Genomic DNA, 14,812 nt, shown 5'->3' with positions numbered 1-14,812 from the left:
TTTACAGACAGAAATGTCAAAAATGTTACAACTATCCCCGGTCTCCCCTATATATGTATCAGTCTAATAAACTTAAACCTACACCATCCTCCCTATTCTGGTATTCTAAACAGTACCCAAAAGTAGACTGCTTGGTCGAGTTAACCTCCTGAACTATCTACAACACATGGTGAAAACCTGAAATTAAGACAGAGAAGACTAGAGGTGAGACATGATCATTACTGATTACTGATGACAGATTTAGATATATTTTCATAAACGATTCATTTGCCACATCAATAAACAGCATGACAGGGCAAAATATTTTTTCTAACATGGCAACCTTTAAAAAGTGAAAGGAGATAGAAAGACAGGTGAGAAAGAATAAAACTTAATTGACTTTTTGATGGCATTTTACACACAGTACTGGTACAGAATCTAGAAAATGTGGGAAATACTGGCATCATATACAGTACTTAGCTATTACTATGTGCAATAATGGATTTCTATACATTTTACATCAGATGAAAACATTTGTTGTAAGATTCAGATAATTATTTGTTAAAAGCGAGACATTTTAAATGAGAATAAGAAAGAAAAGTATTTCTTTGTGCCCCTGCATCTCTACCAACTTGCATTACAGTTTCTGGGCTCTCGAGCCTCTTCTGTTCCACATTTTCTCTAATGCGGGAGATATTATCTCCAAGAAAAGAAAGTTGACCATCACACAGTGGAACAAATTCTCTTCTTAAATAAAAACCAAACGGATAACCTTAAATGCATCATGTTTTTACTTTACAAGTTCATAAGAATTCTCCCTTTTCAGTTCACAATCATTTCTACCTCCTGGTCAAAAATATGTATAAGAAAATTGGCCCAATGTCATATTATTTACACACAGAGCTGTCTTTCTGTCCAGTGATTAATTGCATAAGTTCATGGAGGCAGGACCTCACAGCAGAAGCGTACTCCATAATGTGTTGTACATTATTATATGTATATTATATGTATTTTTCATGTATTGTATTTACCAACATCAAGAAGTCAAAAGCAAAGAAAGACCACACCATGGCACATAAGCAAAGTTTATTGACCAAATTTATCTATTAAACAAATAGATGTAACAATTTTTTCACCTCCCAACAAGCAAAGCAACGGCGGCCCAATATCAGACAGAATTGTGAAGTCCACTCTGTATAGTGGGCGGTCGTAATGAAGCAGTTCTTTTTGTAGATTCAAGCTGCTCTTCAGGTGTCACCAGAGGACTGTGTTGAAAGTCCCGCAGAGGCTGCGCAAACACAGGTCACTGATAGTCTTGGTCACTCAGGCCTGTGAATCCAGTTCCTGAAGAACTCCATCACCATCCTCTGCAGGAATATCGCAGCAAGCTTCTCTCTGTCACCATAAAGTATCACAGCCAGTCCGTCAGTCTGTAGGTAGATGAGATGGAAACGAAACCAGGAACACACACACAGGACATAGAGCAGAGTGGCATCTTCACCGTGTCCGTCCATTGCAGCTTCAAGTCTGTTAGAGGGAAGAGCAAATCATAAGTCACAGTCAGCGATAGCTGCAGACATGTCAAAGAAAACACTGTAGTACCTTTGAAACAAGTAAACCTGAAGGAAACTTGGAGCAGCTAACAGGCAAAAATCAACCAAAATTAGGAACAATGTTAAACCAGTACATTTAATCCTTAAGTTCATTCCCTTTATTAAAGATCCTTCTATTTCAAGGGTTCACTGCTACTTGAAACTGGCTGCATTATAAATCTCCATCAGAATGTAAAAGAAGAATGAACAGACCACAGACTACCCTCACTCTGAGTACTCATCTTCATATTTTTGTCTTGTTGGCTTGCCTCTCACTGGTTCTTACATATTTTTCACTCAGACAAACTGGCTGGTTAGCCAGGGACTGACATGTGAGCATCAACTACACGCACCTACACAAAAAACAGGTTTTTTTGAATTAAGCAAGTTGCTTTGGACTCATCGGATGTCATTGACTCGCAGACACCAGTCCCTGCATGTTTAAAATATAAATAAATAAATAAATAAATAAATAAATAAATAAATAAAATACTAATAAATAAAAATTAGCACCTGCCCCTTTTGCGCTATTTTCCACTGCCGTAATTAGACACACTGGGTTTGTCCCAGTAGAGGAGCTTTTTCTAGATCCTGGCAGCTCCCAGAGATGGTACAAAGTTTTATTACAAAAACAGGTGAACTGAGATGAATTTTTTATGTTATTTTTTAAGTTTAAATTTTAGTGTTAAATTTAGAAAAATCTGTTAACAGTCATTATGAACATGATTTGAAAACCAATACATTGTGAGGTCTGCATGCTGTGAGTCAACTGCCTTCAAGTGTTTGTATTTTAAATACAAAGTCTGTACATCTTACCTTTATTAACAATGCTGACGATAATTATCCGTTTCTTATTTCTTCTATTTCAGCCTTTATAATCGTCACTGAGGTTTGTCTCAGCCGGTGGAAGAAGTGAAGTGTGCCGCACTTCTGCAGCAGGTGTAGTCACTCAGATGGTGCTAAGTTTTTGACGGAGAGCAGTCTTTATATACCAAGGTAAGCACCGCCCTCCTGCCATTATCTCGCTTAAACGTTCTGAACACTTGACAGATGGCCCAACAGGGGAAATGTCAAAAACCTCAGAAAGAATAAAAAATGCTTTGAACAAAAATAAGAAACCTCCAGTGCCCTGCGTACTCCTACGTCGCTGTTTCACTTGCAACTGCGGTCCGCGGTCACTTGCAGAAGCAAACAACGGCCTAATATTTAAGATGAACTTTAGTACTTTGAGGTTTGTTTCAATCGTCTTGGCAGTGGATGACAGGAAGATTAAGTCTATTTCCATGAAAACTCAAATGAAGAGAAATGAACTACAGCTGTGTTACAAAGGCACATTTTGAAATGTGGCAATAAATATAAACTCTTCTTAACACAAAGATGAAAAAAGGACAAATTTCTTTTTTAATCAGTTCACAAACTCATTTATTGCAGCGCACTTATGTGTAGACATTCATTTCCTTTCCACAGGACGGTAAGAGAACATTTCACCTGCTATCTTTAAAAAACTTTTCTGTACATCCTCCACCAAGAGGAGATTTACTAAGTCAACACCGGCTGGAGTCCCCTAACACGGATTCAAAGGGAAAACGGGGGCAGCTAGTTATAAAAACTCTAAGTTAGCACAGCAGCTGCAATCCAAATGTCAACAATACAAAAATAAATAATTGAGATTTTTTTTCTGGATGAAAAATGGTATAAATTGTTAATATTCTGATGTGGGTTAAGAGCAGGTTCTAATCTATGCAGTGCAAATGGAATATTTTACAACACATTTTCTCATCTGTACAAGTACAGCGCCACACTCACACTCAAGTCAACACACAGGTCCATCTTTACCCAACAACTCATCGCAGCACTTTGCTGTTTTCCCGCCTGTTTCACTGTTTTTAGTGGAATGTCAAATATCACAGGCCTTCTGTCCTGACACAGTTTCAGCACTCATCAAGAGCCCTCTGCACTTTTATGTAAACCATAAAACAGATCCTGTCTGAACCGTCGTGGTTCACTCTGTGCTAGAGTAGAGAATGAGAGTCACAGCTCTGAGTTATGATCAGAATAAGACATGTTAGCTGAGCAAATACAGTATGTTACTGTTAAAAATGCAGCTTTAAAAAAGACTGAAGCCAGCACATCTCTGCTGTCTGTGTTCCTCTGATGTTTTAATCTGTGGGAATCAGTGGTGTGACACACCTTTATGATTCAGACTGACCTCTTACTTTCAAAACAGCTGGTCTTACATGTGGTAACAAGTTTCAAGTTTCAAGTTTTTATTTTGCCATTTGCACACAGGACCAACAGTCACAGATATCAATACTCCTGTGAGACCTGCTTTGAGTACAGGGCATCTGGAATGTTATGAATTGACATGCACTCCCCTCACAGTACATTCAATTATTCCAACAATATATATTAGATTATAGTTATATGAATTTCTTTGGTTTAGTCTAATTACATCCAGGAGGTTTTCCAACAGCTCTAAACTCACGCATGAAATCCATTTTTATGTGCTCATTCTTAGAAGATTAAATACCTTGTTTACACAACAACTTGCACTTGAGATGTTTTGTTACTTCAGGTATTTTTCTAGTATTACTGACCACTGTTGTCAATTATTACTAACCTCATGACATCCACCAGGCATTCACTGTGAAAGAAATAGGTGTAAGGTTGACCGTACCTCTTTTTATGTGTTTTTATGTATGGAATTTTCATGTGTTTGACACTCAGATATACAGTAAACACATCCAAAACATAACCAAACCTTAAATGCATACCTGAAGATCTGGCTGATGTTAAGAAGTTGAAACTTTATTTATTTATTGACACCTGCATCCAGTTTAGAATGTGTAGTTAACTGTGCCTGTATTAGGGCTGTGAGAGAGACTGGTCCTTAGTCTCTACTTTTCTATTCTCTGTGAACACTCAAAGAACTTTGCTCAACTTCATTCACCCACTAATACAAGCACTTTTTTCTATGCGTAAGTGCTTTCTGTTTAAAGATTCACACACATTCATAATCTAATGGTTGCATTAGAGGTCAATCTGGGGTTAGTATCTTGCCCAAGGATTTTTAGAGCAGCCAGGGATTGAACCACCAACCTTCCGGTTGGTAGATGACCTTCTATAGCTGCTGAGCTCCAGGAAGTAGAGATAGAAGAGGCTAAAGTACTTGGAGAAAACTCAGTAAGCACAAGAGGTAGAAAAGTCCCACAAAGCTTTGAATATAAAACCTTCCTGTCAGTCACAATGGGGTGGCTGTAGCTCATTTGGTAGAGCAGGTCAGCTAATATTTACAAGGCTGGCGTTTCAATCCCTGTCTGCTCCAGTCTGCATGACAAATATCCTTGGCAGTTGCTCTCCAAGCCATCCATTGGAGTGTGAAAGCATGTTAATGCTAGAAAGCACTGAAAAGGGGCATAGAAATAACATAATAGCACGTTTAGTGGTCAGATATAGTAGAAAAACTCATATCTGAGCCACCTTGCCGCTGAGATACATAACATTTAACTGGAGACATTAAATAAGAAGGCTGTAGTCACAACCAGAGTGTGCTTAAAAGAAAAATTGACTTTTACTATTCAATCTTGAACACATGTAATGAACTAAATTATAAAAAAACTTAGATCTGTTACATGGAGTACCAGCAGTGTTAGAAAATGTATGAACGTGATGGCATGATGAACGTGTTCTGAATGCAAAACAAAACCAAAAGCACAAACAAATGCACAATTTGACATATGGGCAACGTCTTCCACCATGACGTCACTGGAAAAAATGAACTCATTCAACAGAAATATGTAATAACCTGCAATATAACAATTCTGAATGATTTTGACATACTTCAATAAAAGGACAGGATTTTTAGAATTTGGACACAGATACAAGTAGTACTATTTGAAAAATCTGTTTTAATCTGAAAGGACCTATTTAAACAAAAAAAACAAATAAAACTTTGTTACTTGCTCAACTGCCATCCTTCTGATTGACTTTAGCTCACTGAAAAGAGAATTGTTATCTTTAAGTGTCAGATATTACGATAGTTGGTGCATTAAGGCATCAGTCACAAAGGTCACCTTGTGCCCATCTACAGGATGTCAGCAGATGACTGACAAAGCTGCGGCTTATTTTATGTTTTTTGTTGGTCACGCCATCCTGAGTTAACTTTTGTGACTGCTTTGCGGAAGTTTACAATGATCACCAGTTCCATAACTGGAAAGTGGTTGTGTTAATGCAAAAACAGGAAGGTCTACATTTGTTTCTAATAAGTATTGTGGGTGTGCTGTCAGTACAAGTTGACCAGACAGTGAAGCCTGTATTTTGTACGGAGCTCCACTGGTAAAAGCGTCTTTTTTGTGTCTTTTTTGCTTCTGTGTGCTAGACGGACATATCCAGTCATATTCTTGTTTTAAATCAAGCTTATGCTTTTGGTTACACTTTACTGTCTTACTATCACTAACTCACATCACTGCTCACCACAGCAGCAAGGTGACAAACAGCCAAAAGCACGTATTTCTTAAAAGGCTGCACATTTCAAGCTAATACACCACCACACCAGCTGAAGTTTCCATGCTAACACGCATTTGAATCTACTAAGCCTTGTGGACATTATTCTCATAGCTATCATTGACCAGGTTAGACTTCTGCTGGTTTTCGTGAACATGTCATCAAATTGAATGGCAAGCGCATTCATACCAGTGTTCATTCCATGAAGCTAATAACTTCTATAATTAACATAGGCATCACTGCACAAGTAGCTGTTCTAAATTATGAAGGAAAATGCAGACTCGCAGGCTGTCTGGTGCAAAAGACAAATTGCAACCCGATCAAGCATATATAATATAGTAAGATTATGAGATCAGTATTTTGATTCATTTTTTCATATTTTAGTGATTGATAATTAGTGATTGTCCAAAGCCTCAGTCCTCTCCCATTTAAATGTGTTGCTCCAACACAAAGCTACACAGAGCTCCAGTGTGAGTCTGTACATGTGAACATTCATTAAGACTCTGATCACAACAACCAGGGTTGTTGACAAAAATGCAACCTCGACTGAGATTTCCTTAAACCAGGGGTCTGCAACCTTTAACACCCAAAGAGCCATTTGGACCCAGTTTCCACACAAAAGAAAACACTGGGAGCCGCAAATACTTTTTGACATCTAAAATGAAGATAACACTGTATATATTGTTTTTTACCTTTGTGTGAACAACTAAAGTGTGTTGCTTATAAAATCCATGAAGTGCTACAGAGAAAATTACATTTTATTTATGTAATTAACACATTTTGAACTCTTAAAGAAATATAAAAAAGCAAAGACACCCAGCTGAACTAAAATGATCCATGTAGCAAACAAAAACTGTTGTCAGCCCCACCCTTATATCGCCTTTGGGCTTTTGGAGCCTTGACCTGACTTTTAAAAAATAATTGGAAAAAAAAGCTCTATGCTGCTGAAAAATGAAAAATAGATATTTGCAAAATTCTGCCTAAATATGTATTTTACCTGGTTAATGCGTACGGCGGGGCGTGGTTTGCAGCGCCGCTGCATGGGAGGCGGACGCACCTGAGCGGCACCCGCAATCACGCATCGCCGCCTTAACGTCTGCGCTATCTATGCTGTTGTGTTGGTATGTGTCGGGCTGTGAGCTGAAAAGCTACAGCCGGCTGTATGCGTACAGCAACCGTGTGTGAAAAGTGGTCAATAAAGAGATGCTGAAAAGCATGTTCATGCAAACATCGTTGGGTCTGCCGTGATATGTTTACAATGAGACTTCTGCTCCCGAACCTCTGGGCACAGAGTCCGCAAATTGGGGCTGTACGAAGTCACTTTCATCTTTACGCAGGACTGTAAGCTGTCATCTGTGAGGCGTGAGCGGTGTTTGTTTTTAACATAGTTCACGGTGGAGAACAGCTGCTGACATAATGTGGATCCGAAGATCCGTAATTGGCCTATCTGGGGTTGAAAGTCTCGATAAATGCTTCGTTTCTGCGGGTACACCGGCTTCCGCGAGTGTGACGCTTATTTTGAGGGATGAAAAAAATAATAGAATAGAATTTTATTTTTATATTTGTTTAGGGCCTATCACAATAATCTTCCAATTCAGAAGTACAAGTTAAAAAAAAAAAGAACTAACATAAATAAAATACACTTCAGCTAAATACTTCTAATTTATTTTCTCAAACCACGCGGAGCCGCACTATAAGGACTAAAGAGCCGCATGCGGCTCCGGAGCCGCAGGTTGCCGACCCCTGCCTTAAACTGTACAAAAAGTCAGGTGAACTTGATTTACTTACTCTTCTTCAGAAAGTGCACAAAGTTAGAGTCAGAGTTAGGGGTGCAACGGATCAAAAATCTCACGGTTCGGATCGGATCACGGTTTTAAAGTCACGGATCGGATCAATTTTCGGATCAGCAAAAATAGAAAAAAAAAAGACAAAAATTCTACTCGCCGTTTACTTATTTAAGTATTTTTTGCCTATTAAAAAACATTCAACTGAAGACTGATTCGCACTTATATAAAAACAAATTAAGGTGCAATATGGACATTATGGACCATGCTGGGCAGCCTCTGCATCATCTGCACATGGCCATAAACAACCAGAGGAGTCTGTTCAGTGACAGGTTGCTTCTCCCAAAGTCAAGGACCAGCAGACTTAAAAGTCCTTTGTCCCACATGCCATCAAACTGTTTAACTCCTCGCTGGAGGAAACGGGGACAGAGGAGGGGGAACAAGTAAGCTGTAGTGCCTTTTCACTGTGCAATAGTTTTGTTAATATCCAACGGTGCAATAGACTCACAATACTTGAAATGTGCCGTTCCTTGTATCCTTATTCCTATTTATTCTATTTATCCCTTTTGTATACACTGTATTTATAAATGTGTAAACATTGTATATTTCTGCTCACATTCTGCAACTTCTGTGGGTGCTGTGCTACTGGAAACTGAATTTCCCGGAGGAACCCACCCGGGAAATAAATAAAGTTTCATCTAATCTAATGTAATCTATAGGGCAGTGCAGGGCTTTGTATCTACCTCTCCGCTGTGATATAACGGGCGGTCACGGTCACGTGGCTTTCCGTTGCCCTGGAGCTCCACCCATTTGTAGTTGGAGCAACAGAAGATGCCTGGGACAGTTCAGCCATAACTTTAAACTTCTCCTGCTCATACATGCTTGGAACGATCTTGTCACTGAAGTGGACGCGCAACGGGATATCATAGCGTGGCTCAAGCACGTTCATCACAGTTTAAACCTTGTTTTGCACAACAGACGACGGCCTCCCGTCTGCAGCTAAACACCCCATTAGCTTTTAGCTTTAGCCCGGTCGGACTGGGCAGCAAAGGGCTGCTTAAATGCCGCAAACTCCTCTGCTCCGCTACTTGGACCGCTAGCGCTACCGCTTGACAGACTGACGACGCACACCATACACATACTTTTTTTTCTTTTTCGAATCTTCGGATCACGTGCGTACCGAACCGTGGAGTGGGATCGGTTCGGATTTCGGATAAACCGTGATCCGTTGCACCCCTAGTCAGAGTCTGTACACTGTCTCACACCGAGCTGATACGAGTATAGCTACGACAGATTTAAGGAGGCAAAAGGCTACGAGCAAGGCTGCTGACATGCACACACACAGATATTCTGTACAGTGATCAATCGCTTTATACAGCTTTATACAGCAACTCAACTAGTCTGAAGAGATTCATTACAGCTTTCCAGGAAGTTTACAACAACAGTTCCACTTTTAGGCAGCTGCTTGGAAAACCTCTTTAAAGCAAATCAAAGAAACATGAAGCAGCCAACGTCATCTTCCAAGGCAAACGGAGGAAGCAGTACCATGTTCGTCCAGCTGGAGATGTCCGAAAGTCTCCCTGTTCCCCAAAGTTGAAGCAGGAACAGTAAGAGTTTGTATCTCTGCTGCTGAGAGGATCAGTTCAGATGAAAGGTGCTCCAAAACATTTAAGGCACCACTGGACGCTGGGAGTAGGCGGGCGATCGATGCAGTGCAGAGACTTGAGCTGCTCCGCACTCAGCTGGTTGTATGCGTTGTGGTACTCTCTGTCGAAGGCCTCTGCATGATGACGACACAGATATGAGTTAGGAACGTTTCACGTCATCGCTTTTCATCACCTTCAAACTCTTACAGTACACTATAGGTCACAGCTGATATCACTAGTTAATCTCACTCACCTACATCGATGTTCTCCCGTCCCAAAGCCACCAGTGACAGAAACAGTATTTCTCTATAGACGCTCCTGGGAGACATTCACACACACCAGGCATCAGACACTTTTCTAATGCACTGCAGCAAAAATCATAACTAAGAGCTTAAAGAAAGACTAAATATGAAACAGTGAGTAGAGAAGGAGGAGCAGAACTGACCTCTGTCGTTTGACCCCTTCTGGACGCCGTTTGATCTCTCGGATCAGCAGGTTGATCGGCCTGTAGACGTCGTTGGTCTGGATGTTGCGAACAATGGTGTTGAGGAGAGTGCGGATCTCCTGGTGGTCTGTGGGCCCCAGAGTTCCCCTCTTCTCCACTGGGAGCACAAACACCAAAGCATCAGAGAGTCTGCTGAAATATTCTTTTAGCAAAGAGCCTCCACTCTGATCTGTTCTGCTCAGCAGTGACACTTTAACTAAATACCCCTCAATCTCCTAATACATGCACCGACGGTATCAGTTTCAAAATCCCACATTGTCTCGTTCCCAAGTTATTAGATTGACAAGAGTTTCAGAAAATTTGACCTTTGACCTCAAGGTCAATGTCACTGAGGTTCAGTGTTTTTTAGTAGATACATGTATGGTCTTAAGTCCTTTCGTTATTTACTTTACATTAAAAAAAAACATCTCTGACTTTATTTTGGGGTGGGGGGTACTTTTTAAATCAATACTTCATTCGCAATGTGCACTAAAATGTGTTTGTTTGATGTTTAAAGGCCCAATTCTGGCGCCCCACAGTGGTGATTATGCAGTATACCGCATCCTAATAATCTGAAAGTTCACAATTCAATCTGCAAATACAGGTTCTACACTTGACACTGTACTGATGGACAATGATTAATGTCTGTCTTCACACTCACAAAAGGTCCTCCAGAGCAGGTAAAGTGGTTCTCCGGGTTCTTGGCGCAGGTTGATGTTGTCCCACAGGAGCTGTACGTACACCTGTTTACTGTCCTGTGGCAGTGACGTCAGAGGCAGCTGCAAGAATAAACCATGACATTATAGCACAGCTTACATGGTGCTCGGTAATTAACAAGACATCCTCTGTAAAGGAATGAGTTTGCTGTGTTGGGTCTAGATGACTGAATACGTGGTGTGCACATTTTAATTCAATTCAATTCAATTTTATTTATATAGCACCAAATCACAATGGCAGTCGCCTCAAGGCACTTTATATTGTACAGTAGATACAGAGAAAAACCCAACAATCATATGACCCCCTATGAGCAAGCACTTTGGCGACAGTGGGAAGGAAAAACTCCCTTTTAACAGGAAGAAGACCAGGGGTCGGCAACCCTAGGCACGAAGGGTTAACTGATTAAGAAGTTAAGACCTGCAGTCTATCTGGGTCAGATATAAACCAAGTTTAAATGTAGTTTATTTTCGTTGTGCTGACTTTTTACAGTCAGTTACAATAACTTGTACTGCGTACTAGCTAGCATGATGGAGTTTCTATACAGCTGGGTGGGTGCTTTGATGTTACTGATAGTGAACTTTATTTTATTCATAAGGTTAGAAAAATACGGATAAAAATAAGAAAAATAAATAAATAAATAAATAAGAAAAAATAAGAAAAATACTTTTCCCACTGCATCGAATAGGCTAACCGTTAAAGGAAACTTGGAAAAGCAAAAACGGCACAAGTTCGTCAAAAGTAGGAACGAACTAAAGTCGCTTACCTTTATTAATGTTCCTTTTGTTATTTCTTCTATTTCAAACTTTAAAAGCGAAAAGTGCAAAAGTGCAAAGTTCCCACAATAGTCAGACCCTTCTCTAGGAGATACTCTGAAAGAGTGGCGATATTGCGACCTGTGTCTGAATCCACTGCTCCTTCCCAACTCACTGATGCATGATCAAATTGGAAAGGGGGAGGAAGCTTTTCAAGGCATAGTGGCTTCATTGTAAAGCTTCTACCAACTGGTGTTGGTGAGTCCAGGACATCAGTCTAGGACTCTCATCAGTCTAGGACTCTCTCTCCCACACTGAGAGTAACATTCCTAGAATGTTAGTGGCTTCTAGACTGATGCAGAAGCCACACTGTGAGAGACTGATGAGTCATTTTGTTGGCAAGACTCATCTTGTCCATCTTCCATTGGTTTTAATTTTGCACTCCAGTATGAACACCCATCCCTCAACCAGAGGATCACCACAACATAACCTAATAGACCTACACCTTAGTTCACAGATTAACTTTGTCTAGGGTGCATTTCTGGGATTTCACACAACCCAGGATTCAAATCATGAATACATAATGGGCTTGGATTTACAACATTATGAATGAAATGTGCTCTATTTGGAAGCAGCAGGTCTCCCTCCCCTTTCGACGGGTTGTGTGTGAGACTTTAAATCATCAAACTGTAAATTATAAATTTTAAATTGTTATTGATCCCTTTACCCCGAGTCCTAAAGTGTATATTTATTTTCTTACTCTACTATATTTATTGTTCGTTTATTTGCACTGCTGTAACTGGAGCCTCTCTCTTTCGTCTCTCTATATCAGGGGTGTCAAACTCAAATACACAGTGGGCCAAAATTAGAAATTGGAACAAAGTCGCGGGCTAACATTAATATTTATTGAAAAAAATCTTCAAGATATAACAAGGAACCTTTTCTTATAGACTCAAATAAGTTTTGCTGAAAAACTGAATATGGAATAAGCAAAGCTTAATACTGAACGATATATAACTTATATAAAAATATATATAACTTAATATTGCACACATGCAAAATTGAAATTCCAATTGAATAACATATCACTGGAATTCATTTCTTAAATAAAAATTGTATTTGCAGCCTTCTGAATTAAATTTTAGCAGTAAACTTTTTCCCAAGGCTAATAATAAATGTAAAAATAAAATAACAATAATAAACCACTTAACTAATAAAAATATCATTAAACGTGAAACCATTCAAGCCCATGTCTGGGAGTAGCAAGACAAATTGCACAAAGAAAATGTTAATTATAGCTCAGTTTGCTACACACTGATCTACTCTGATGTGTCCAAGCCAGATACCTGGCATCTCTTCTTGGATGCTAGTTCCTCAATGTCTGGGCTCAGGTTCTGAGCTGAGGAAATCCTCAGGATAGAGTGAAGGTGTTCATCGATCAGATGTCTCCTGTGAGATGTTTTAGCCATCTTCATCGAGGAGAATAGTTGCTCACATAGGTAAGTGCTGCCGAACATGGAGAGCATCTGAGCAGCGTGGGTGCGGAGCCCAGGCATTGTGTCAGGGATGAAATGTGGAAATTGTGAAGCGCCCACAGCATCATACTTTGACTTCAGCGTGTCACTACACTGGAGTTCAATCAGCTCCATTTGGAGGTTTGTTGGTGCTTTTGCCACGTCAACTGCAAAAGGATTACTGAGCAGTTCAAATCGACATTTCTGGGCATCAAAGTCGGCAAACCGCCGGGTAAACTCAGTACTGAGTACACAGAGTTTTTCAGCAAACTGTGCACATGGGAACACAGCAGTAGAGATTTGCATGTTCATCGTTTGGCAGCAGGGAAAATGGCCCAGGTTTCCTTGTAGCATCTGATTCTGCCACAGGCACAATTTCGTTTTAAAAGCCCTCACTGCAGCGTACATATCTGTGATGATACGCCCCCGTCCCTGAAGCTGCAGGTTCAGCGCATTGAGATGGCTCGTGATATCACACATAAAGGCCAGCTCACACAGAAACTCCTGCTCCCTGAGCTCAGCTGTGTCTTGCCCTTTGCTTTCCAGAAACTGAAATATTTCCTCACGTAACTCGAAACATCTGTTCAGTACTTTTCCTCGGCTTAACCACGTCTCCGTATTCCGAACTACACTCCTCAAGAAAAGATTTGAATTGGCGGTGATTCAGACCTTTGGCTCTTATAAAGTTAACTACTCGTGTTACTGCGGTCATAACATGTTCCATCCTTAGGGCTTTGCCACAAAGTGATTCTTGATGTATGATGCAGTGGTAAACAGTCAGCTCACCTGCACAGTTCTCCGCTCGCATCTTCTCCCGTACCCTGCCCACCAGTCCGCTCCTTTGACCACACATCGCTGGTGCACCATCTGTCGTTAACCCCACAAGTTTTTTCCCATGGCAACATTTCAGTTAGACATTTGGAAACCTCTCCAAATATTTCCTTCCCTGTGGTTGTGCCATGCATTGATTTTAATCCTAAAAGTTCTTCCGTAACACAGAGAGTTGAGTCCACACCACGGATGAAGACTGAAAGCTGGGCAGTATCAGAGGCGTCGCTGCTCTCATCCACAGCGAGGGAGAATGCAACGAAACTGTTTCCCTTCTCCATCAGCTGGTTATATAGATTGTTGGCAAGTTCACGTGTGCGATCAGCTACTGTGTTTCTGCTCAGGCTAACATTTGAAAATGCTTGCTTTTTCTCTGGGCACACAACGTCGCAAACTTTCATCATACACCTTTTCACAAACTCACCCTCACTGAAGGGCCGGGCTGATTTTGCGATCTCTGCTGCCACAACAAAACCAGCCTTTACAGCTGTCAGGAGTTTTCCTGTAATGCAACTCAGATTGGAATAAGTGACACTCAGACAGGTTTTACAAATTAACGTGCACGGGAGAGAACTGGACAGGCGCCGTTCCTTCGCTTGACCTCAGTTGCTCTCGTCCGCCCTCCCGTAACACTGCTCTTTTATTGTGGTTACATGAATATGCATAGTTTCATTAACATATGACGTATACCTTGTGTGTGTGTGTGTGTGGAGTGAGATATGATCCCGTGAAGACTCCCCAAAGCTGGTGCCAGGAGTCTAGCGGTCCATCTAAACAAAAGGCTCTTAGACTCAAACAGATATACGTGTGTTTGCTATACCATATATCAGCAAGAGAAGATACGGCCTCTCCTAGGAGACGTGTGATCTATGCCAGAACACTCTGAGGAGGAATGAACGCACTCCCCTCTTCATGCTACACAGAGTTGTTACAGACCTCCTAGGATAAGACATTCTTTCAATCTACAAATGATTATATACTTCTAAGCATATATGAGTAAACATTTCTAAGCA

General features: G+C 40.5%; 1 protein-coding gene across 2 annotated transcripts; it reads right to left on the bottom strand.

The window, feature by feature from the left end:
• Positions 1-8,981: 8,981 nt before the first annotated feature.
• LOC116333914 (DENN domain-containing protein 4C-like) lies at positions 8,982-14,018 on the bottom strand. Of its 2 annotated transcripts, none has more exons than XM_039609453.1 (5): positions 13,758-14,018; positions 10,650-10,767; positions 9,950-10,106; positions 9,758-9,822; positions 8,982-9,638 (listed from the first exon to the last, which is right to left on the bottom strand). In XM_039609453.1, the coding sequence occupies exons 1-5, from the start codon at positions 13,836-13,838 to the stop codon at positions 9,502-9,504; spliced, it is 558 nt and encodes a 185-aa protein (XP_039465387.1). In that variant the 5' UTR covers positions 13,839-14,018; the 3' UTR covers positions 8,982-9,501. The 2 variants fall into 2 exon arrangements, with proteins under 2 accessions (XP_039465387.1, XP_039465386.1); XM_039609452.1 differs by lacking the exon at positions 13,758-14,018 and adding an exon at positions 12,804-13,742.
• Positions 14,019-14,812: the final 794 nt, after the last annotated feature.

Source organism: Oreochromis aureus, linkage group 3 (assembly GCF_013358895.1).
Source record: "Oreochromis aureus strain Israel breed Guangdong linkage group 3, ZZ_aureus, whole genome shotgun sequence".
Lineage (NCBI taxonomy): Eukaryota > Metazoa > Chordata > Actinopteri > Cichliformes > Cichlidae > Oreochromis > Oreochromis aureus.
The sequence above is the reverse complement of the archived record's forward strand: the minus strand, read 5'-3'. Positions and strand labels throughout refer to the sequence as shown.

What these genes read in the sequence shown, in the direction of transcription:
- LOC116333914 (XM_039609452.1), bottom strand. Translation starts at nt 13,451, where the DNA reads ATGTGTGATATCACGAGCCATCTCAATGCGCTGAACCTGCAGCTTCAG. An exon ending in CATCCAAGAAGAGATGCCAG is followed by an intron (nt 10,768 to 12,803) that starts GTATCTGGCTTG and finishes TTATTCTTGCAG; the next exon opens with CTGCCTCTGACGTCACTGCC. An exon ending in GAAGGGGTCAAACGACAGAG is followed by an intron (nt 9,823 to 9,949) that starts GTCAGTTCTGCT and finishes AATGTCTCCCAG; the next exon opens with GAGCGTCTATAGAGAAATAC.